The 20,885-nt window shown below is 50.3% G+C and overlaps 2 protein-coding genes across 5 annotated transcripts in view; one reads left to right on the forward strand and one right to left on the reverse strand.

Moving 5' to 3' along the window:
* Window positions 1-3,988: 3,988 nt before the first annotated feature.
* Window positions 3,989-10,122, reverse strand: NAIF1 (nuclear apoptosis inducing factor 1). 3 transcript variants are annotated; one of them, XR_499673.3, is made up of 3 exons: window positions 9,376-10,122; window positions 6,130-6,656; window positions 3,989-4,579 (listed from the first exon to the last, which is right to left on the reverse strand). XR_499673.3 is itself a non-coding variant. In XM_008006096.3 (2 exons), exons 1-2 carry the CDS (start codon window positions 9,884-9,886, stop codon window positions 6,184-6,186), a joined length of 984 nt encoding a protein of 327 aa, XP_008004287.1. In that variant the 5' UTR covers window positions 9,887-10,122; the 3' UTR covers window positions 3,989-6,183. The 3 variants fall into 3 exon arrangements, 1 of the variants encoding a protein (XP_008004287.1); XR_499674.3 differs by having other exon boundaries at window positions 4,668-6,656; XM_008006096.3 differs by having other exon boundaries at window positions 3,989-6,656.
* An 851-nt stretch (window positions 10,123-10,973) lies between these two features.
* SLC25A25 (solute carrier family 25 member 25) overlaps window positions 10,974-20,885 on the forward strand; it is a 42,732-nt gene continuing 32,820 nt past the window's right edge. Inside the window, exon 1 of one of the 2 annotated variants that reach the window (XM_008006098.3) lies at window positions 10,974-11,360. In XM_008006098.3, coding sequence (XP_008004289.1) covers window positions 11,103-11,360 — 258 coding nt within the window. In that variant the 5' untranslated portion in view covers window positions 10,974-11,102. The remainder of the gene's footprint in view (window positions 11,361-20,885) is intronic. The other variant, XM_008006097.3, reaches the window with a different exon arrangement.

Raw genomic sequence — 20,885 nt, forward strand, 5'->3', positions numbered from 1 at the left:
ACTCAGAAGTCCCAACACTTACTTGTGAGGAACCGCGCTCCTGGCCACAAGCCTACATGCGATCTCTCAGGCCCAGCCAGAAGCAATGACAGAGGCTGAGCCTGGCAGGCCTCAGTGGGGTGGCAGGAAGAGGCAGCTGCCTCTTTTCTTTCTTTCTTTTTTCTTTTTTTTGGAGACGGAGTCTCGCTCTCCGTCAGGAGTGCACTCGGGCTGGAGTGCAGTGGTGCGATCTCAGCTCACTGCAACCTCTACTTCCCGGGCTAAAGCAATTCCCCTGCCTCAGCCTCCTAAGTAGCTGGGATTATAGGCCCCTACCACCACTCCCAGCTAAGTTTTGTATTTTTAGTAGAGATGGGGTTTTACCATGTTGGCCAGGCTGGTCTCGAAAGTGATCCACTTTTCTTGGTCTCCCAAATTTCTGGGATTGCAGGTGTGAGCCACTGTGCCTGGCCTAATTTTTGTATTACCCTCTTTTTTTATTTTATTTTTTTTCTGGGTAGAGACAGGTTTTTGCCAGGTTGCTTAGGCTGGTCTCGAACTCCTGGGCTCAAGAGATCCTCCTGATTCGGCCTCCCAAAGTGCTGGGATTACACAAGCACAAACAGTGCAAGGAATCTTGAACACACTTTACTATCAGTAATTTTCCACTCCTAGCCCTTCTCCCTCTTGTCCCACTCTGACCCGCACCAAGTCCATAAAACAGCAGAAGCCTTTTTTTTTTTCCTGAGGATTCCCTCAGCAGTGAGAAGACATCCCCATGTGTAATACATCTCACCCTTACCTGGTGCTGTCCTGTGGGGAAAAAAATGGAACATAAGGGGAGTGGCGTTTTCTCCTCTTGCTTACGCCATCATAATAAGCGATTACAGGCTTCACTGTTACTTTGTCTGTAGCCTGTTGTCTTCATGGACTAAGGTAAGGGGACAGCTCAGCAGTCTCTGACTCGCGCACCCGCCTCTTTCAGAGAAATTGCACTCACAGCCTCCTGGTGGTGGCCTCTTCCCTGTACTGGCCTTGGTTCCCACGTCCCCAGTCAGTCTTAAGTCCTTCCCACTCTGCTTTCTGTGCCCCTGCCACCTTCTAGTTCCAGGGTCACATCCTTTGTAATCCCATTCAAACCGCAAAGCTCCCATTGTGACATCAAGACTCGATAGTGACCACTTCGGATTATCGGTCACTGTAATGATGATGACAGCAGCTGTATTTGTTGAGCACGAGCTATTCCCAGCACTGCCTTGTGGATCTGTTGGGCAAACATTATTGAAGAAAGAACTGGCCGGATGCCATGGCTCATACCGTAATCCCCGCACTTTAAGAGGCCGAGGCGGGAGGATGACTTGAGCCCAGGAATTCGGGACTACCCTGGCTGACATGGCAAAACCCAGTCTCGACAAAAAAAATACAAAAATTAGCTGGGCATGTGATGTGCTCCTGTGGTCCCAGCTACTAGGGAGACTGATGTGGAAAGATCTCTTGAGCCCAGGAGATCAAGGTTACAGTGAGCCATGATTGTGCCACTGCACTCCAGCCTAGGCGACAGAGCAAGAACTTGTCTCAAGACAAAAAAAGAAAGTACTCTCACCTAAAATACAGTTTACAAAGCATGCCTTTCCAAAAGGCTATCAAAAGGGGTTAAAATATTAAAGGTTTGGGAGGCTGAGGCAGAAGAATCGCTTGAACCAGGGAATCAGAGGTTGCAGTGAGCCGAGATTGCACCACAGCACTTCAGTCTGGCGACAGAGCATGACTCTGTCTAGAAAAAAAAAAAAAAGAAGAATACTAACACAAGCTGCCTCTAGGCCTCATTTGAGCTAAACACTCCTTCAGGTCAGGTCAGGCTCAAATCATCTCTAGGTAACCTCAAATCTTACTGGCAGCAAGGTCATAGTAGTTAAGAACAGTAGCTAACAGCATGGGCTACACTGGGTAATAAGGTAGCTGTGGGATACTTCAGGCAAATTGTTAAACCTCTCTGATTCTCAGTGTCCTCACCTGCAAATAGAACAATGTTAGTGCCGACTTCCTGGGGCTGTTGCAAGGAGTCAATGAGATAATGCTTATAAGGCCTCAATAGACTAGGGGTTCAATAATTGTTGGTTTTTATTGTTACAAAATACTGGTGAGAGTGATAGCTATGCCCAGGAATACTGAGATCCCTCCAGAAGGAAGGCCAGTCTTATTTAAAGGAGTATCCTGGTTGGCAGGACTTCCCAACTGTTCAGCAGAAAATCCAGAGAAGCAGTCATCCTTGGTGCAGGATCCAGATTCCAGCTGAGTTTAAGTCCTCCAGTCTCTAAGCCAAGGTTCTTAACCTGCCTGGAGTAGTGGCTCAGAGCTGTAATCCCAACACTTTGGGAGGCAGAGGCAGAAGGATCGCTTGAGCCCAGGAGTTGTAAGCCAGCTTGGGCAACATGGTGAAACCCCTTCTCTAAAAAAAAAAAAAAAAAAAAAAAAAAGAAAGAAAAGAAAGAAAAGAAAATTAGCTGAGTATGGTGGCACATGCCTGTAGTCCCAGCTACTCTAGAGGCAGAGGTAGAAGGATCAATTCAGCCAAGGAGGTCAAGGCTGCAGTGAGCTGTGATCCTGCCACTGCACTCCAGCCTAGGTGACAGAGTGAGACCATGTTTTTGTTTTTTGAGACAGAGTTTCGCTCTTGTTGCCCAGGCTGGAGTGTAGTGGTGCGATCTCGGCCTCCCAGGTTCAAGCGATTCTCCTGCCTCAGCCTCCCCAGTAGCTGGGATTACAGGCATGTGCACCATGCCCAGCTAATTTTTGCATTTTTAGTACAGACAGGGTTTCTCTATGTTGGTCAGGCTGGTCTCGAACTCCTGACTTCAGGTGATCCACTCACCTCAGCCTCCCAAAGTGCTGGGATTACAGGCATGAGCCACCGCCAAATGGCCAAGACCCTGTCTTTTTTTTTTTTTTTTTTTTGAGATGGAGTTTCTTGTTGCCCAGGCTGGAGTGCAATGGCGTGATCTCAGTTCACTGCAACCTCAGTCTCCCGGGTTCAAGCGATTCTCCTGCCTTAGCCTCCCAAGTAGCTGGGATTACAGGTGCCCGCCACCACACCCAGCTAATTTTTAGTATTTTTAGTACAGATGGGGTTTCACCATGTTGGCCATGCTGGTCTCGAACTCCTGGCCTCGTGATCTGCCTGCCTTGGCCTCCCAAAATGCTGGGATTACAGGCATGAGCCACCACGCCCGGCCAGATCCTGTGTTAAAAAAAAAAAAAAAAAGAAAAAAAAATTTCTTAACCTTCAGAAAGCATCAGGATTACTGAGGGCTTGTTTACAATGCATAGTCTTAGAGTCCTCCCTCCAGGTTTTGAGTGAGACCTGGGATTGGGTACATTTAACAAATGCCTCAGGTAATTCTTTTTTCTTTTCTTTTTTTTTTTTTTTGAGATTGAGTCTTGCTCTGTCATCCAGGCTGGAGTGCATTGGCATGATCTCGGCTCACTGCAACCTCGGTCTCCCAGGTTCAAGCGATTCTCCTCCTGTAGCCTCCTGAGTAGCGGGGATTACAGGTGTGTGCCACCACACCCAGCTAATTTTTGTATTTTTAAGAGAGAGAGGGTTTCACCATGTTGGTCAGGCTGGCCTCAAACTCCTGACCTCGTGATCCGCCCACCTCAGCCTCCCAAAGTGCTGGGATTACAGGCATGAGCCACGGTGCCTGCCTCAGGTAATTCTTCAGAGTCCCAAACACTGCCTTAAGCCAGGAATAGACTGACTTCTACTGTAAATGGGCCAGAGAGTAAACACCTTTGGCTCTGTGGGCCAGACGTCTCTGTAACTACTCAACTCCTGCTTTGGTGGTGGAAAAAAAAAAAAAAAAGCCATAGGTTCATAAATGAATGGGTGTGGCTGTGTTCCAATAAAATTTTATTTATAAAAATAGGTGGTGAGACTGATTCAGTTTGTGGGCCATCGTCTGCCAGTCCCTGTTCTCTTCTATATATAACCAATAAAGACACAGAGATGTACATATAAAAAAGTGATATGTCTTTAATTTAAAATTATGACCTGGAAATAACTAGTCAGTTTAAGTGATCCAGACTTCCTCTTCATACCCAAATGGAACAGACACAATATTGGCTCAGATTTCCAACCCCAGAAAAAAACCAAACCGAATCCTTGGGAAGTCCCTGCAGTGACCTTGCTGGGGCCATCAGACTGCACAGAGTGGAGGTGTCCAAGCTGCTGGGCTGCTGTTCTCCAGCCACACTGAGAAGAGCTTTCCTTCTTCCAGCAACTCCCTCGCTGGGTCTGATATCCCCCTTCACCTCCCTTTTAGCTGGCACTGCACGAATGCCTCCACAGAGGCTGACAGTATAGCAGTCACTTCCAAACTGTCTTTGGTGCATCTTCAGGGTCACCTTCCTGTGGTCACAATAGAGGAGCTGAGCATTCTAAACGTTCGTGCCCAGGAGGGCGGCGTCTTCACTTTTTAGCTGAGGTCTGGAGCCCTGAGTTGTAACCATTGGTCACATGTGGCTGAGGCACCGGCAGCAAATCGGCAAACTTGGGAAACGATCTGGGGAGATGTAAGGGCCTTGGTAATTGATGGTAAGTCTGAAAATGAAACAGACAAATGGCATCTGGGTAAAATCCTTACAGATACGTCAGAAGAGAAAGTGTAAAATGGAACAGGGAACAGCACCTCCTTCAGCACTCCAAGGCTCTGCCTGCTCTTCCCTGAGCACAGAATCCAAAGGGTCCCATTTCTGGTGTGTGTGTGTTTGGTTTTTTTTTTCTTTTTGAGATGGAGTCTCGCTCTGTCACCAGGCTGGAGTGCAGTGGCGCGATCTAGGCTCACTGCAACCTCCGCCTCCTGGGTTCAAGCGATTCTCCTGCCTCAGCCTCCTGAGTAGCTGGGATTACAGGTGCACACCACCACGCCCAGCTAATTTTTGTATTTTTCGTAGAGACGGGGTTTCACCATGTTGGCCAGGATGGTCTCGATCTCTTGACCTCGTGATCCACCCGCCTCGGCCTCCCAAAGTGCTGGGATTACAGGCTTGAGCCACCGCGCCCGGCCAGGGTCCCACTTCTTAGGTTGGCTTCGCCTCTTCCTCCTCCTACATTCAGGGTCAATCATGGCTTTGGATTCACTCAGCCACTCAGAGAGAGTCTCAAGAGAACAGGAGGCACTGAGGGGTGTGGCAGGGGAAGAGTCCAGCGTGTGATGCTCAGCAGGGCTTTTTTTGCTGAATTTTGGAAATGTGGAGTCAGCAGAGGAGAAAGGGTGTGGCCACAGGGCGGCCCTTCTGGAGGCCTTCCTAGGAAGGGTTCACACACAGAACAAATACAACTGGCTGGAAGCAAGCCTCCGTGCAAAGCCAACAGGTCGCTCAGACCCACTGCAGTGGGGCGGCAAGCTTCCACACTAGTTGGCTTTCTCAAAAATGTACAGCATCCAAAGCTTGACCTGAGTCAAAAGCTCTAGGGGCAAACCACCAAAGGACTACTCAGAGATGCTGTGGAAATCCAGAGAGTGGCCAAACTGTCCTCACCACACACAGTATTCCTGAGCCAGACTGGCTGCACACTGCATGCATTACGGAGGCATCCCAGCGCAGTACCTAACAAGGGCCTGCGCTGTGCCTGGGGTGGGGTCAGGGGAGAGCACAACAGTCATTGGAGTCCCCTGAGAACTGAGGCACAGTGAGAAGGAGAAAAGGGTGGGGTTTCCTCCTCAGGCAAAGTCACACTGCCTCCCAAGGGAGGAAGATATTATTGCTCAACTGCCAGCACCAGTGACATTACCCTACTCGAAAGGATGGCACCTGGGGTAGGGCAGCTCAGGAGAGACCCAGGCTGGGCGACGGCCCCCAGTGACAGCCCGCTGTGTTGTTCCTTACAGTTGTCCAAGACCAAGGCTGGGTCACGTCACAAGCCCCGGGTCATGACAACACGTGTCCCATCACATGCACCTGTGACCCCCAGCTAACCAATCTTCTGGGTCTTAGCAAGGCAGCTCAAGTAGGGGGAGTAAGAGTTTGGGTCCCAGGAGCCCAACAAATTCCTCTTCTCAAAAACAGTGCAACCCCTAAGCGTTTATTAAAGAGGGAGCTGTGCACATGGCCGGCCTAAGGCCAAGGCCAGTCACAGGACCCACTTACAAGACCATGGAGTTTTCATCCCATCATGGCAGAAGGCTGGCCTGACCCCTGCCCTCACTGGATGATGCTGTCTGGCTGCCCATTCTGGGCCACCTGCCCAGGGTCAGAGGTGGGGGCCGGGTTAGCTGTGTTGCTCTGCAGGTAGCGGCGGAAATCTTTGATCATGGGCCGGAGGACCTGGATGAGGACGCTCAGGGCAGCCTGTGTGCCCTCCATGGCCTGGGCCTGGCGCTCCTGGGCACAGGCCTGCACTTCCTGGGAGCGGCGGATCATCTGCAGTAGGTCGTTTTGCTGCTCCAGGTGCTGTGCGATCTCCTTCACATGCAGGTTGGTGACCCGCTGCTCCTGTATCAGCTTGGCGGAGTTGAGAGCAATGCGGCTCTTGAGCGCTTGCGGCTTGACCGATGTGTCTGCATGCTGGGCCATCATGTCCACAGGGGCCTCCGGTGGCAGCGGCGGGGGCGCCTCAGCCGTGCAGTACTCCACCACGCCCTCCTCCAGCGTGTGATAGGTAGTCTCTGTGGGGACTGCAGGGTAGAAAGAACAGAGGCCAAGGGAGGTCACTTTCTGGAAGGAATACAGCTGGCTGTATAGGGTGGGGAAGAGGCCATAAAGGGGAATCCAGGCCTCCCCTGGCTGCATAGCTATTCAGGTATAAATCTAGAATCTAAGGGGTTCAGAATCTTAATCTACTTGGTAATCAAAGGGCCAGCCCTGGATCTGGCAAAAGCAAAGATGTTGATCATAATACTAGCAAAACTTTTAGAGCAACTACTACATGTCAGACACTTTGTACTCATTAGCTCAACAAATCCTCAAAATGACACCAAGAGGTCGGTGCTGTCATCTTCATTTTCCAGAAATGAGAAAACAGACCGAGAGGCCGGGCGCGGTGGCTCAAGCCTGTAATCCCAGCACTTTGGGAGGCCGAGACGGGCGGATCACGAGGTCAGGAGATCGAGACCATCCTGGCTAACACAGTGAAACCCCGTCTCTACTAAAAAATACAAAAAACTAGCTGGGCGCGGTGGCGGGCACCTGTAGTCCCAGCTACTCGGGAGGCTGAGGCAGGAGAATGGCGTAAACCCGGGAGGCGGAGCTTGCAGTGAGCCGAGATCTGGCCACTGCACTCCAGCCTGGACGACAGAGCGAGACTCCGCCTCAAAAAAAAAAAAAAAAAAAAAGAAAACAGACCGAGAAATGTAGAATGATTTGCTAAGGTCACAGAGCTTATTCAGCAGATCCAAGAGGCAAACCCAGGTCTCCCCAAGAGCAGAGCCCAGCGTGCTCCTGACCTCCACGCTGGGCTGCTCCTAGCTAAGAAAGGCACCCCCTGCCGGGTGCGGTGGCTCAACACCTGTAATCCCCGCATTTTGGGAGGCCGAGGTGGGTGGATCACCTGAGGTTAGGAGTTCGAGACCAGCCTGACCAATATGGAGAAACCCTGTCTCTATTAAAAATACAAAATTAGCCAGGCGTGGTGGCGCATGCCTGTAATCCCAGCTACTTGGGAGGCTGAGGCAGGAGAATCGCTTTAACCTGGGAGACGGAGGTTGCAGTAAGCCGAGATCATGCCATTGTACTCCAGCCTGCGCAACAAGAGCGAGACTCCGTTTCACAAAAAAAAAAAAAAAAAGAAAGGCACCCCAGAGGCTGGGTCACATGCTCTCTGTGGTACCAGTGAAGCAGGCATCTTGGGTGGGACTCTACACATGCTCTTTGCAGCCACATTAGTCCTACCTCCTTTGATGCTTTCTGTTTTTTTTGTTTTGTTTTGTTTTTCTTGAGTCGGCGTTTTGCTCTTTGCCCTGTCGCCCAGGTTGGAGTTCAGTGGCACGATCCCGGCTCACTGCAACCTCTGCCTCCCGGGTTCAAGAGATTCTCGTGCCTCAGCCTCCTGAGTAGCTGGGACTACAGGCGCCCGCCTCCAAGCCTGGGTAATTTTTGTATTTTTAGTAGAGACGGGGTTTCACCATATTGGCCAGGCTGGTCTCGAACTCCTGACCTCAAGTGATCCACCCACCTCAGCCTCCCAAAGTGCTGGGATTACAGGAGTGAGCCACTGTGCCCGGTCCTTTGATGCTTTGACTTGACTTCCTAGGCCCCTGTGGTCAAGCAGAAAAGGAGGTGAGAATGGGACAGCGGTAGCTTAAGTGCCCAGTCAATGTCTCCCTGTCTCTCATCATCTGGGTCAATGGGATACTTAAACGTTTATCCTTCCTGTTCCAGAGCAGCATCTGACTTGGACCCGTGTTTGTCCCCCTTACCCCACCCCAGTGTATTCTTGAGAAATACGCATTGCAAGGGGATGGCACTCACATATCCATCCAACTCCCCCAACCCCCACTGAGAATCACTGAATGATCCAGCTCACAGCCATCACAAGCGAGCAGAGGTAATGGGTACAAATCCTCTAAACTAAAAAATCCAACCAAAGTTAGCTCTGTTGTCATTCCTAGCTGGGAACCTTGGAAAGGATCCTAGCTGGGCTGTTTGGGCCTCCACACATGTGGGAGAGGTCAAGCTCCTCCACCCTTCAATGCCAATGTCAGCTATATGTCCCCACGCCACCAAGAAGCCCCCTTCCTCTTCCGGGGCCTTAGATTTTCCCAACTGATGGTGAAGCTATTCCTATATGTGTCATCTCTGTCCTACTAGAATATAACTGGCCTGTATTTTAGACAACTTGGTCATCCCAGTGCCCAGCACAGGGTTTGGTACAGAATAAGTGCCAATGTTTGATGAATGAATGAATGAATGGAGTAGATTAACACCAGGAACCAGGAGGCTCCCAAGTAGCACCTGATCAAAGATCCCCCGCACTGAAAACAGAATCCAGAATCGTTGTCTCACTTGGGCAGTATTATTCCCATCAATTTTTTCAACAAACATGGCCTGGCTGTCTACTACAAGCTGAGCCCTGTGAAAATCCTCTGGGGATACAGACACGGTCTCTTGTCTTCAAGGACCACCCAGTTCGGCAAGTGGAGGTAAGTCATGGACAAACATGGTGGCAATGCTCAGTGGTGAGCTATCCAGCACATCAGAAGTCCAGCCCACGTGCTGAGGAAGTCCCAAAGAGAGCAAGATCACTTCTGTCTGGGGTGCTGCTCTTGGAAGGCCTCATGGTCTTCCAAGACCCCCATCTGACCTCTGACCCTTGGCAGCCAACCTTCCCCAGGCCACCCCAGAGCTTGCTGACCCTTCCCACTTATGCACGCCGCCTGGGCAGGAGAGGTCACTCACTCTGTGTCAGGGTGACCGTGGCTGCGGCTGCGGTGGCCGAGGGTCCGAGGGCCACAGGGTGGATCTCTGTGGTGCTGGGCAGGCTGATGATGGTGGCCTCGCCCAGCAGGTTGCAGATACGTTGTTGCATGGGGGTCAGCAGCACTGGGGCTACAGCTGGGCCACCGCCGCCACTGCCACCGCCTGTCCCAGGCCCCCCAGCTCCGTCCTCCTCAGTGGACCCCGGCGCCTCACCACCCTCCACGGCGGCCCGGACCTGGGCAACCTTGCGACGGACCTCGGTCTTGAGGTCAGACCACTTCTTCTTGACCTCAGGCAGCTCCCTGCGGCAGGTGGCCACGGCGTTGACCCTTCTCAGGATGCCGTGCCAGGCTGCGCTCTTGGCGGCCAGGGGGACCCCGGCGTTGAAGTGGTTCACCAGCAGGTGCTTCTTCAGCTCCAGCTCCTCCACGATGATCTCCACCTCCCGCTCCGAGAAGTTCATCTTCCTCTTCTTGGCTGGGACGGCCATGGCCTCTCCCCTCCCCTCTTTTTAAAGAAATTATAATCCCCTCAAGCGCCCCAGTTCTCCTTCTCTTCTTCCTCAGCCTCGCCCCTCACCCACCCCCTACAGGGGATAGGCCAGGCTTGCTCGAGGCCAAGCACTAGGCCTTTGGTAACCCCCCTCGCTACGCAAAGTGCGTAGGGCCCAGCCCCAACCGGCCCGGCCGCTGCCAGCCAGCGGCGTAATGGCTTCCTGAATCTGCCTCTTCCGCCGAGGTGTGCGGAGATCCGCCCACTTCCCCTCTTCCCGCCTCCCAGCGCTTCTCTGGGAGAACCCGCCTTCCCGGTTGGTAGAGGCTCAAATATCACGTCGATCACTGGTTCTTTCGGTCTGTCGCTCAGCTACAGAGCACGCCCACTTACTGTAATTCGCCTGATCATTGGTTTAAAATTGTGTCTGTCGCCCAGAGCGCCCCGCCCACCTAACCTTTATTCACTTCCATTGGAAAATCATTCTGTCGTTCAATTATCAGTATTAAGACGATTAAGCCGTTAAATTCAGCTATTTTATTGGTGGTTTAGGGAGTTAGATTACCAAAACCCTGCTTCCTGAGGATACTTCGTGCTTTCGGCCGTGAGCCATGAGACAATTTTAAATTCCTCCCACCGGCACAAACTCTGCCCCGCAATTGCAGTTTATAAATGCTCTCACACAAATCCTATTTCCCACCGGAGGCTACGATCTCTGCGTACACGACCGCTCCTCCCATCCTTAAGATCCTGCCGTCTAAACAGAGTTAGTTCATCAATGGAAACTGGACACGGGGCCTTCCGCCTGCCAATCACAAGATTTCTGCCTATCGCTGCGTGATTTTCTCTCTCTTGGCCCCCGGCTCAGCCAATCCCCGCCTCCCTCAGTTTGAATCGGCCCCAGGCGGAACAGGGTGACCCAGCCCACCCCATTGATCCGGGTAGTCCGTGGTGGTGTGGGCTGCCCTTAGGCAGGCTCCGCCCCTCCCGGCTCTCCATCCGAGCCTGTGATTGGCCTCCGGTGCGCCAGGGGCGCGGTCGGTGAGGCTGGGCGCGGAGGGGCGGGGCTCCCGGAAGCCGCCCCTCCCGCCAGCTTGCCGGCGTCTCAGAGCCCGCGCTCGCAGCTCCAGAGCGCCTGGCGTGCCTTCCGTGCGGTCCCCGCCGGCCCGCCGCCCCAGCCCCCGCCAGCGCCCGGAGCCCCTGCCTCGCACCCGATGGTGAGCAGTGTGTTGTGCCGCTGTGTGGCCTCCCCGCCGCCGGACGCCGCCGCCGCCGCCTCTTCGTCTGCCTCGTCGCCGGCGTCCGTGGGGGACCCCTGCGGCGGCGCTATCTGCGGGGACCCGGACCACCGGCTGCGCCTGTGGAGACTCTTTCAGACGCTCGACGTCAACCGGGACGGCGGCCTGTGTGTCAACGACCTGGCGGTGGGGCTGCGGCGCCTAGGACTGCACCGCACGGAGGGCGAGCTCCAGGTAGGCTGCGCGCATCCTCAGCACCGGCGGGGAGGCAGCCCCTCGAGGGCCGGGTGACAGGTCTGGGCCGCTGGTGACAGGTCTCGGGGGACGGCCCCTTGGGCTGCGCGGGATCCCTACTGTCCAGAGGAAGGATGCACCCTGACTCACTGAGGGACACCCCACTTATGCCCTGATGAGAGTGGGGCTCCTTCCTGACTTCTTTGGGTGCTTGAGCCGGGTTCTTCGTGGACACAGGTGGGCACCCTCTGGGCTTTCTGATGGGCGAAAAGCCCTTTCTTGCCCGGGCTTTCCCCAGCGTAGAAGGCTCAGGAGTGTGCCTTTGTCACCTCCTGACCTCGAGGCCAAGCTGGACTCTCCCTTCACCCATGGATGGGTTCATCCATCGGTCCCCAGCAGCACCCCCTCCTTTCCCTCTCGTTTCCATGCCAGCCGTGGGCCCTGATCTGGTTCCCCTCAGGAGCATGTGGGAGTTGAAAAAAAAATTGGTATTGGGGTTTCAGGCTGATCCGTGTGGACGTGGGCGGTGAAGACTGACAGTTCTCATGATTTAGGCTCATCCCCCTTGCCCTGTTTATCCAGAAAATGGGATCGCGATCCCTGCGGGTTGGAGTGTGGATGAAGTGAAAGAATCTGGGGGAATTTTTTTTCCTGAAAGTCAAAGCGAGATTGTTACTGTTGTGGGCTCTTGGCCGAGGTGTGGGAATAGGGGCGCAGAGAAATGGTCATCCCTGGGCCTGCCAAGAGAAGTGCTGGCCTTTCTGTATGAGAACCTCAGAGCAGAGGCTGTTTCTCTCCCTTCTGTCTCTTCCCCTTCAGTCTGACTTGGCAGGTGTAGCTGCCATTTTCCTAAGTATTTCATTTACTGTGGCTTAGCCTGATTTACAACCTGGAATAGGACTCCTGAGTCCTTTACCTAAGAACCTGTTTCTCTGCTGAGTTAGTTTGGTCTAGTTGTACACACGACAATTAGAGAATCTCACAGCCAAGTATGAAGAGAATCTGGTAAACCGCCAATGAATTAAATCAATTTGTTGGGTGGGTGTACATAGGTGTTGTTAACTCCTGTACAAGATTATTGGATCAACATCCAAGGTGTTGAGCCGTAATAACTTATTAGGATCAGCCTAGGAGGACCAAGAGTAACACTACGCAACATAGAATCGTTGAGTTAAGTCCAAGAGATTTAGAGACAAGGTTTTGTTTGTTTGTTTGTTTTGAGACAGAGTCTGGTTCTGTCTCCCAGGCTGGAGTGCAGTGGTGCGATCTCAGCTCACTGCAGCCTCCGCCTCCTGGGTGCAAGAGATTCTCCTGTCTCATCCTCCCCAGTAACTGGGATTACAGGCACATGCCACCATACACAGCTAACTTTTGTATTTTTAGTACAGACAGGCTTTCACCATGTTGGCCAGGTTGGTCTCGGGCTCCTAACCTCAGGTGATCCACCTGCCTCCGCCTCCCAGAGTGTTGGGATTACAGGCGTGAGCCACTGCACCCGGCTAGAGACTAGTTTAAAAAAAAAAAAAAAAAATTGTTTCCAGTCAGTTTCACACAAAATAGTGTTGTGAACTAGAGATTTTCCTGTATGTATCTGATGAATACTCACTTGAAAAGATAGAATGGCTGGCTGGGCACAGGGCGCTCACGCCTGTAATCCCAGCACTTCCTGGGAGGCCGAGCTGGGTGGATCACCTGAGGTCGGGAGTTTGAGACCAGCCTGACCAACATGGATAGACCCCGTCTCTACTAAAAATACAAAATTAGCTGGGCGTGGTGGCGCATGCCTGTAATCCCAGCTACTCGAGAGGCTGAGGCAGGAGAATCGCTTGAACCCGGGAGGCAGAGGTTGCGATGAGCGGAGATTGCGCCATTGCACTCCAGCCTGGGCAACGAGAGTGAAACTCCATCTCAAAAAAAAAAAAAAAGAAAAGAAAAGAAAGAAAGAAAAGGAAAGAAAAGATAGGAAGGCTAAACCCAGAGGGTTTCTGTGTCAAACCTACCCACTTGGCATTGCTGCCAGGCACGTTGAGAACATCTGGCTGTGGGAGAATGTTAAATGTTTACACCATGCTTTGTGCCTCAACTAGAGTCACAGCGTTCTCGAGATTCGAGGCACATCTGATATTGATCCTAATCTGTTTTTTTAGTGGTGAATTTCTCGGGGCAAATAAGGAGAAAGTGATCATTTTTCTTTCTGGTTTTGAAAGAAAACTTTTGTTAACCAGAGAGCCTAGCCCCTTGGGGTCACTTTGGCTCTAAAATCTTTGACTGTGTGACAGATCTAAGTTCTCTGATATGGAGCATTTCTTCTTTATTCTTTTGGTGTGTGGGTTTAGTATAGAGTGGATTTCATTTATTTATCTATTATTATTATTATTATTATTATTATTACTTTTCTGAGATGGAGTTTCACTTTTGTTGCCCAAGCGGGAGTGCAATGACACGGTCTCGGTCTCACCTCACTGCAGCCTTCTCCTCCGGGGTTCAAGTGATTCTCCTGCCTCAGCCTCCTTCAGACTGCAGGCACGCTGGGACTACAGGCGCATACCACCACACCCGGCTAATTTTTTTTTGTATTTTTAGTCGAAACGGGGTTTCACCATGTTGGCCAGGCTGGTCTCGAACTCCTGACGTCAGATGATCCGCCCACCTCGGCCTCCCAAAGTGCTGGGATTATAGGCGTGAGCCACCACACCTCGTCTATTTATTTATTTATTTATTTATTTTTTTGAGTTGGAGTCTCGCTCTGTCACCCAGGCTGGAGTACAGTGGTGTGATCTCACTGAAACCTCTGCCTCCTGGGTTCAAGCAATTCTCCTGCCTCAGCTTCCTGAGTAGCTGGGATTACAGGCACCTGCCACCATGCCCGGCTAATTTTTGTATTATTAGTAGAGAAGGAATTTCACCATGTTGGCCAGGCTGGTCTCGAACTCCTGACCTCAAGTAATCTACCCACCTCGGCCTCCCAAAGTTCAGGGATTACAGGCGTGAGCAACTGCACTGGGCAGTATAGACTGTATTTCTACAACTTTTTTAGCTTTTGAACAAATTCAGTTGTTACACAGCTTTGAGATCAGAAATAATTTATTAGGTCATTACCTGTAAAGGAGCACATGTTAGTCCTGTGGGGAATGTTTGAAGTATTGGAGAGAAGATCTGCCTTTTTGTAAATAACTGGGCAACAGGAAGACACCCTGCCTCTTGTGCCCCCGTACCACTTCCTGTTGAATTAGCATTAGTATTAACTGCCTACAGAAAAAGCAGTGCTGTGGCTTTGCAGAGCTAGCAGGAGCCGAAAGAGAACTCTGGGGCCCTTTGGGTCAAAATGGGTCATCTGCCATGGGAATAGATGTTGAAGAACACATCAGACTTTGGAAGGTGCTTCCTATGGCCCATATGAAACCAGTGTGAGATGCTTGGGTTTGCAAAGGAATCAGCTGTGAGTGCTTATCAGAGGGTGATGGGTAAATCCAGGCCATGTGACTTCACAAAGCTTCTTCTTAGCTTATAACAGTCTGGGTCAAGTTTTCTTTAAAAGTAAACCAGCAAGTTTTGCCGTCTGCCTTTGTTTGAAAAGAGATGGGACAGTCATAAAAAATTGCTTAAAATGGAAGTGGGCAGAGAAACCGATGGCAGCCAGCCAGGGAAATTTTCTTCGTAAAGGGCATGTAAGCGAGAAGCTTGTTCTGGGTCAAAAAAAGGGAAGAGTTCATTAAAGAAGAAAGCAAAAAGATGACGACAACAGTAGTGACTTTGGGAGATGAGACTCAGCCAGAGCTAATTATAGATTGCCTATTTAAGGCATTTTCATGTGACCAAATAAAATCTGTGCCTTTAAACAAATTTAAAACATAGGTTAGAGCTCAGGCAGCCAATTAGAGGAAGACAGCAAGCTGTGTTACATGTAAACAGTTGTCTCTTCAGCTGAGGCTTTTGGGCTCTTGTAAGGGGCTGGTGTTTATTGCAGGTGAGGTTCTAGATGAGCTGCAGTTTGCTCATTTAGAGACTGGCATCCACACCATCTCGTTTGAGCCTCACAAAAACCTGTGAAGTAAGCAAGTCAGTAAAATGATTTTTACTCCATTTTACTAGGGAAGGAACAACGGTTCAAAAAGACAATGGAACAACGTCAAAGAACATTTGATCGCTAGGAAATTGGACCAGAGAAGGAATGGAACCATCTTCTGATTCCTGCTCCTCTCCTCCTTAACGCAGTTCTTTTCAGGAACATGAAGAGAATTCTCAAGTTCTTTTGGGGGAACTTGAGAAAGAGGAGGAGAGATCATTTAGAACCACATATTTTGCTCCCAAAGTATAGGTTTCAAGATTATCCACAGTTGACCCTGTCAAAGAACAAGAATCCACTCCCCTGTTTCTCTCCCTGACCTGAGCAATGCACATGAGGCAATCCCTATTGACTTGAAATTATTGAATGGAGATCAGTAATGTCAAGTTGGTATTGCTTAATCAGACAGACTGTTGAACTCTATACCTTTTAAATGTTTGGCCATTTGTGGATGTTTATCAAAAGAGCCAGACTTAGATAAGATAGTCTACAGAAGAAAGCTCCTTTCCAAGAGATAGACGTTATTTGCTGTAATGTAATGGCCCTTTAAGAAAAGAAAAATGCTTTTTGCAGATTGGATTAAATTCATGTATTAAACTAATTGTGTTATATTGTTGCATAATCGGTCCCTGGCTCAAAGTCATAATCATCAAGTCAACTAGAATACTCTTTTTTTTTTTTCCGAGACAGAGTCTTGCTCTGTCTGGAGTGCAATGGTGTGATCTCAGCTCAATGAGACCTCCACCTCCCGGGCTCAAGCAGTTCTCTGCCTCAGCCTCCCATGTAGCTGGGATTACAGGCATGAGCCACCATGCTTGTTCTTGAGAAGATTTTTTTTTTTTTTCTTTTTGAGACAGAGTCTCGCTCTGTCGCCCAGGCTGGAGTGCAGTGGCCGGATCTCAGTTCACTGCAAGCTCCGCCTCCCTGGTTCAAGCAATTCCCCTGCCTCAGCCTCCCAAGTAGCTGAGATTACAGGCGCATGCCACCACGCCAGGCTAATTTTTTTGTATTTTTAGTAGAAACAGAGTTTCACCATGTTGGCCAGACTGGTCTCGAACTCCTGACCTCAGGCAATCCGCCCGCTTCAGCCTCCCAAAGTGCTGGGATTACAGGCGTGAGCCACCATGCCCAGCTGAGAAGATTTTTTTTTTTTTAAATGAGTTGATATTTGGAAAGATGCAGTCCCATACCCTGATCCTAAAACAAAGTAACAAATAAGAACAGAGCCAGGCGCGGTGGCTCACATCTGTAATCCCAGCACTTTGGGAGGCTGAGGCAGGTGGATTACCTGAGGTCAGGAGTTCACGACCAGCCTGGCCAACATGGTGAAACCCTGTCTCTATTAAGAATACAAAAATTAGCCAGGCGTGGTGGCACATACCTGTAATCCCAGCTACTTGGGAGGCTGAGGCAGGAGAATTGCTTGAGCCCTGGAGACGGAGGTTGCAGTGAGCCGAGATCATGCTGACACGTGCGTGGCCAACAGAGCCAGACTCTGTCTCAAAAGAAAAAAAAAAGAATATACGAAGCTGGCCACAATGGCTCATGCCTATAATCCTAGCACTTTACGAGGCTGAGGTGGACAGATGGCTTGCACTCAGGAGTTCGAGACCAGCCTGGGCAACTTGGTAAAACACTGTCTCTACAATAAATACAAACATTGGCCGGTCACAGTGGCTCATGCCTGTAATCTCAGCACTTTGGGAGGCTGAGGCAGGCGGATCACTTGAAGTGAGGCGTTCGAGACCAGCCTGGCCAACATGGTGAAACCCTGTCTCTGCTAAAAATATAAAACTTAGCCAGGCATGGTGGCGCATGCCTTTCTGTAGTCCCAGTTACTTGGGAGGCTGAGGGAGAATTGCTTGAACCTGGACGGCAGAGGTTGCAGTGAGCCGAGATCATGCCACTGCACTCTAGCCTTGGAGACAGAGTGAGACTTCATCTCAAAAACAACAACAACAACAAAATTAGCTGGGCATAGTGGCCCACGCCTGTAGTCTAGCTACTTGGGAGGCTGGGGCAGGAGGATCACTTGAGCCTGGGAGGCTGAGGTTACAGTGAGCAGAGACTGTGCCACTGCACTTCAGCCTGGGTAACAGAACAAAACCCTGTCTCAAAATAGATATAAATACTGAGAGAGCACGAGCCTGTCTGATCTGGAGCTTCAACTGGATGAATTTTTTTGATGTTCAAAGAATTATTACTGGCCAGATGCAAAGGCTCACGCCTGTAATCCTAGTACTTTGGGAGGCCAAGGTGGGTGGATTGCTTGAGCTCAGGAGTTTAAGCCCGGCCTGGGCAACACAGCAAGACCCCATCTCTGTTTTTTATAAAATAAAAAAAATTTTTTTTAAATGAGGGGTTGAGTGTGGCAACTCACGCCTGTAATCTCAGTGCTTTGGGAGACTGAGGTGGGCAGATTGCCTGAGGTCAAGAGTTCGAGACTAGCCTGGCCAACATGTTGAAACCCCGTCTCTAATAAAAATACAAAAAAACTAGCCAGGCGTTGTGGTGGGCACCAGTAATCCCAGCTACTCAGGAGGCTGAGGCAGGAGAATCACTTGAATCCGGGAGGCGGAGGTTGCAGTGAGCCAAAATCACACCACTGCACTCCAGCCTGGGCAACAGTGCGAGACTTTGCCTCAAAAAAAACAAAAAGAATAGTTGAAGTCTCACATCCCCACAAGGGAATGATAGAAACAAATATTTCGCTGGTATTCATGCCTGTTCCAGCTGACTCTTGAATTCCTGGGCTCAAGCGATCCTCTCATCTCGGCTTCCCAAAGTGCTGGGATTACAGACCTAAGCCACTGTACCCAGCCAACTTTTTATTTTACTTTATTGTGCCTGTGACACAGCCTCAGGGGTCTTGATGACACGTACCCAGCAGCCAACTTTTTATTATTTACGTATTATTTGAAACAGGATCTTGTTCTGTCACCCAGGCTGGCATGCAGTGGTACAATCACTGCTCACCACAACTTTGACCTCCCAGGCTCAAGCGATCCTCCCACTTAGCCTCCCAGGTAGCTGGGATTACAGGTGTGCACCACCATGCCCAGCTAATTTTTGTATTTTTTGTAGAGACAGCGTTTTCCCATGTTGCTCAGGCTGGTCTCAAACTCCTGAATGCAAGTGATCCTCTTGCCTTGGCCTCCCAAAGTGTTAAGATTACAGGCATGAGCCACCACGCCGAGCCTAACTTTTTCTTTTTAACCATTAATTATACTAATGTGAATTTGGCAGAACCATAGAATTAAGTCTTGGAAGGGTCACGGGCCATCATGGTCACTAGCCAGCCTTCCACCCAACGTGGGGATAAGCTCTCCGGGAGCATCCCTTGCATATGGTCATCTCCCCTTTCTGTCGTGGACCTAATTGGAGTCACTGAGTTCTTTGTCATGTCAGACTGAAATCTTGTATCTGCTGCTGCCCATTGCCCCGTGTGTACTTTCAGGAGCAAGACAGAAAAGTGATCCAAGGGTCCTTTATCTGAAATCTGTGGTCTTATCTTCCTATAATCTCTGCTGCTGCTAAAAAGAGGTATCATCATGTACTTCTCACATGACATGCTGTCCATACCTCTTACAGTGCCCTTAGCTGAGACAATAACCCATGGGGTTTATAGTACAGACTTTCCTCGGAAATGTTACGCTGAGTGAAAAAAGCCAGTCACAAAGATCATGCACTGTGTGTTCCATTTAGGTGAAAGTCCAGAATGGAGAAGTCTATAGAGATAGAAAGTTGAGAAGTGCTTGCCTACCTGGGAGTAGGGTACTGGCGGGTAGAAAGATAGGAAGGTGATAAGGAAGAGAGATGAGGTTTCTTTTTGAGGTGATGAAAATATTCTCAAGTTGACTGGAGTGATGGTTGCACATATCTGTGAAGATACTGAGAACCACTGAATTGTATACTTTAAATGAGTGGTTCATGCCTGTAATCCCAGCACTTTGGGAGGCCGAAGTGGGCGGATCACCTGAGGTCAGGAGTTTGAGACCATCTGGCCAATATGTAGAAACCCCATCTTGGCCGGGCGCGGTGGCTCAAGCCTGTAATCCCAGCACTTTGGGAGGCCGAGGCGGGCGGATCACAAGGTCAGGAGATCGAGATCATCCTGGCTAACACCCCAAAACCCCATCTCTACTAAAAAATACAAAAAGCTAGCCGGGCGAGGTGGCGGGCGCCTGTAGTCCCAGCTACTCGGGAGGCTGAGGCAGGAGAATGGCGTAAACCCGGGAGGCGGAGCTTGTAGTCCAGCCACTGCACTCCAGCCTGGGCAACAGAGCGATACTCCGTCTCAAAAAAAAAAAAAACAAAAGAAACCCCATCTCTACTAAAAATACAAAAATTAGCCGAGCATGGTGGCATGCATCTGTAATCCCAGCTACTCGGGAGGCTGAGGCAGGAGAATTGCTTGAATCTGGAAGGTGAAGGTTGCAATGAACCGAGACTGCGCCACTGCACTCCAGCCTGGGCAACAGAGTAAGACTCTGTCTCAAAAAAAAAAAAAAAAAAAAAAGAAACAGGGTGATTTGTATGGTATGAGACCTGGGTTCAAATGTTCCTTCTCCTGCTTGCTAGCTGAGTGACCTTGAGCAAATGACTCACCCTCTCCCGGTCTGTTTCCTTATCAGAAACTTGTTATGAGGACCTTCTGCATAAGGGAGGTGTGTGGGTTAAATTCAATAGAGCATAGAAAGAGCCCAGGACTGGGTCTGGCACATATTCACCAAGTGACTTCCCCATTGCTTCTTTGAAAATAAGATGCCCAGGATTGGTCAGAATCACCTATGTTTTGTGCCTAGTTTGCTTAGGTGAAAAGTGAAAGGCAAGGGAGGGCGAAGCCTGGGGATATCAGCTTTAAAGGGTGTGTGGCACCCAGGGAGACATAGCCCCACCCCAGCAACCTGGAGAGGGAGAAGCTTCCATAGTGTGGAGGGGGATGTCTGCTGTGGGAAACCTGGGCTCTGTGGACATCAAAATGAGCAAATAAACAATAAAAAGTTGTAGTCGCGTCACTCACTCTATCTACACAAAAAGATGTCTTTGGCCCGCGTGTTTTCCCTGGACAGAAACGGGACCTCCTCATCTTGCAAGCCTGTTGGCCTCTCTTAAGCCATGGATCGTCTTTCTTAAGTACGGAGTTGACCTTGAAGTTGTGAAAGTGGAAGCTCAAGTAGAGCTTACTTCAAAGCTTTGGAGATTATCTCACTAACCAGCATTACTTGGCAGAAGTGGGACTAAGGCTTGGAAGCCGGGTTGCTTGGAGGCCAAGCTGGTTCCAGAACCCAGGATTTTGACTCTGCCCCATTTAGTTCAACACAGTGCCTCCTTCATTCTTTGACTGTGGACACTTGCCTTTAAAACTTGGTCACATTGGCTGGGCGCGGTGGCTCACGCCTGTAATCCCAGCACTTTGGGAGGCCGAGGTGGGTGGATCACGAGGTCAGGAGATCAAG

This window comes from Chlorocebus sabaeus, chromosome 12 (assembly GCF_047675955.1).
Source record: "Chlorocebus sabaeus isolate Y175 chromosome 12, mChlSab1.0.hap1, whole genome shotgun sequence".
In the NCBI taxonomy this organism is placed as follows: Eukaryota; Metazoa; Chordata; class Mammalia; order Primates; family Cercopithecidae; genus Chlorocebus; species Chlorocebus sabaeus.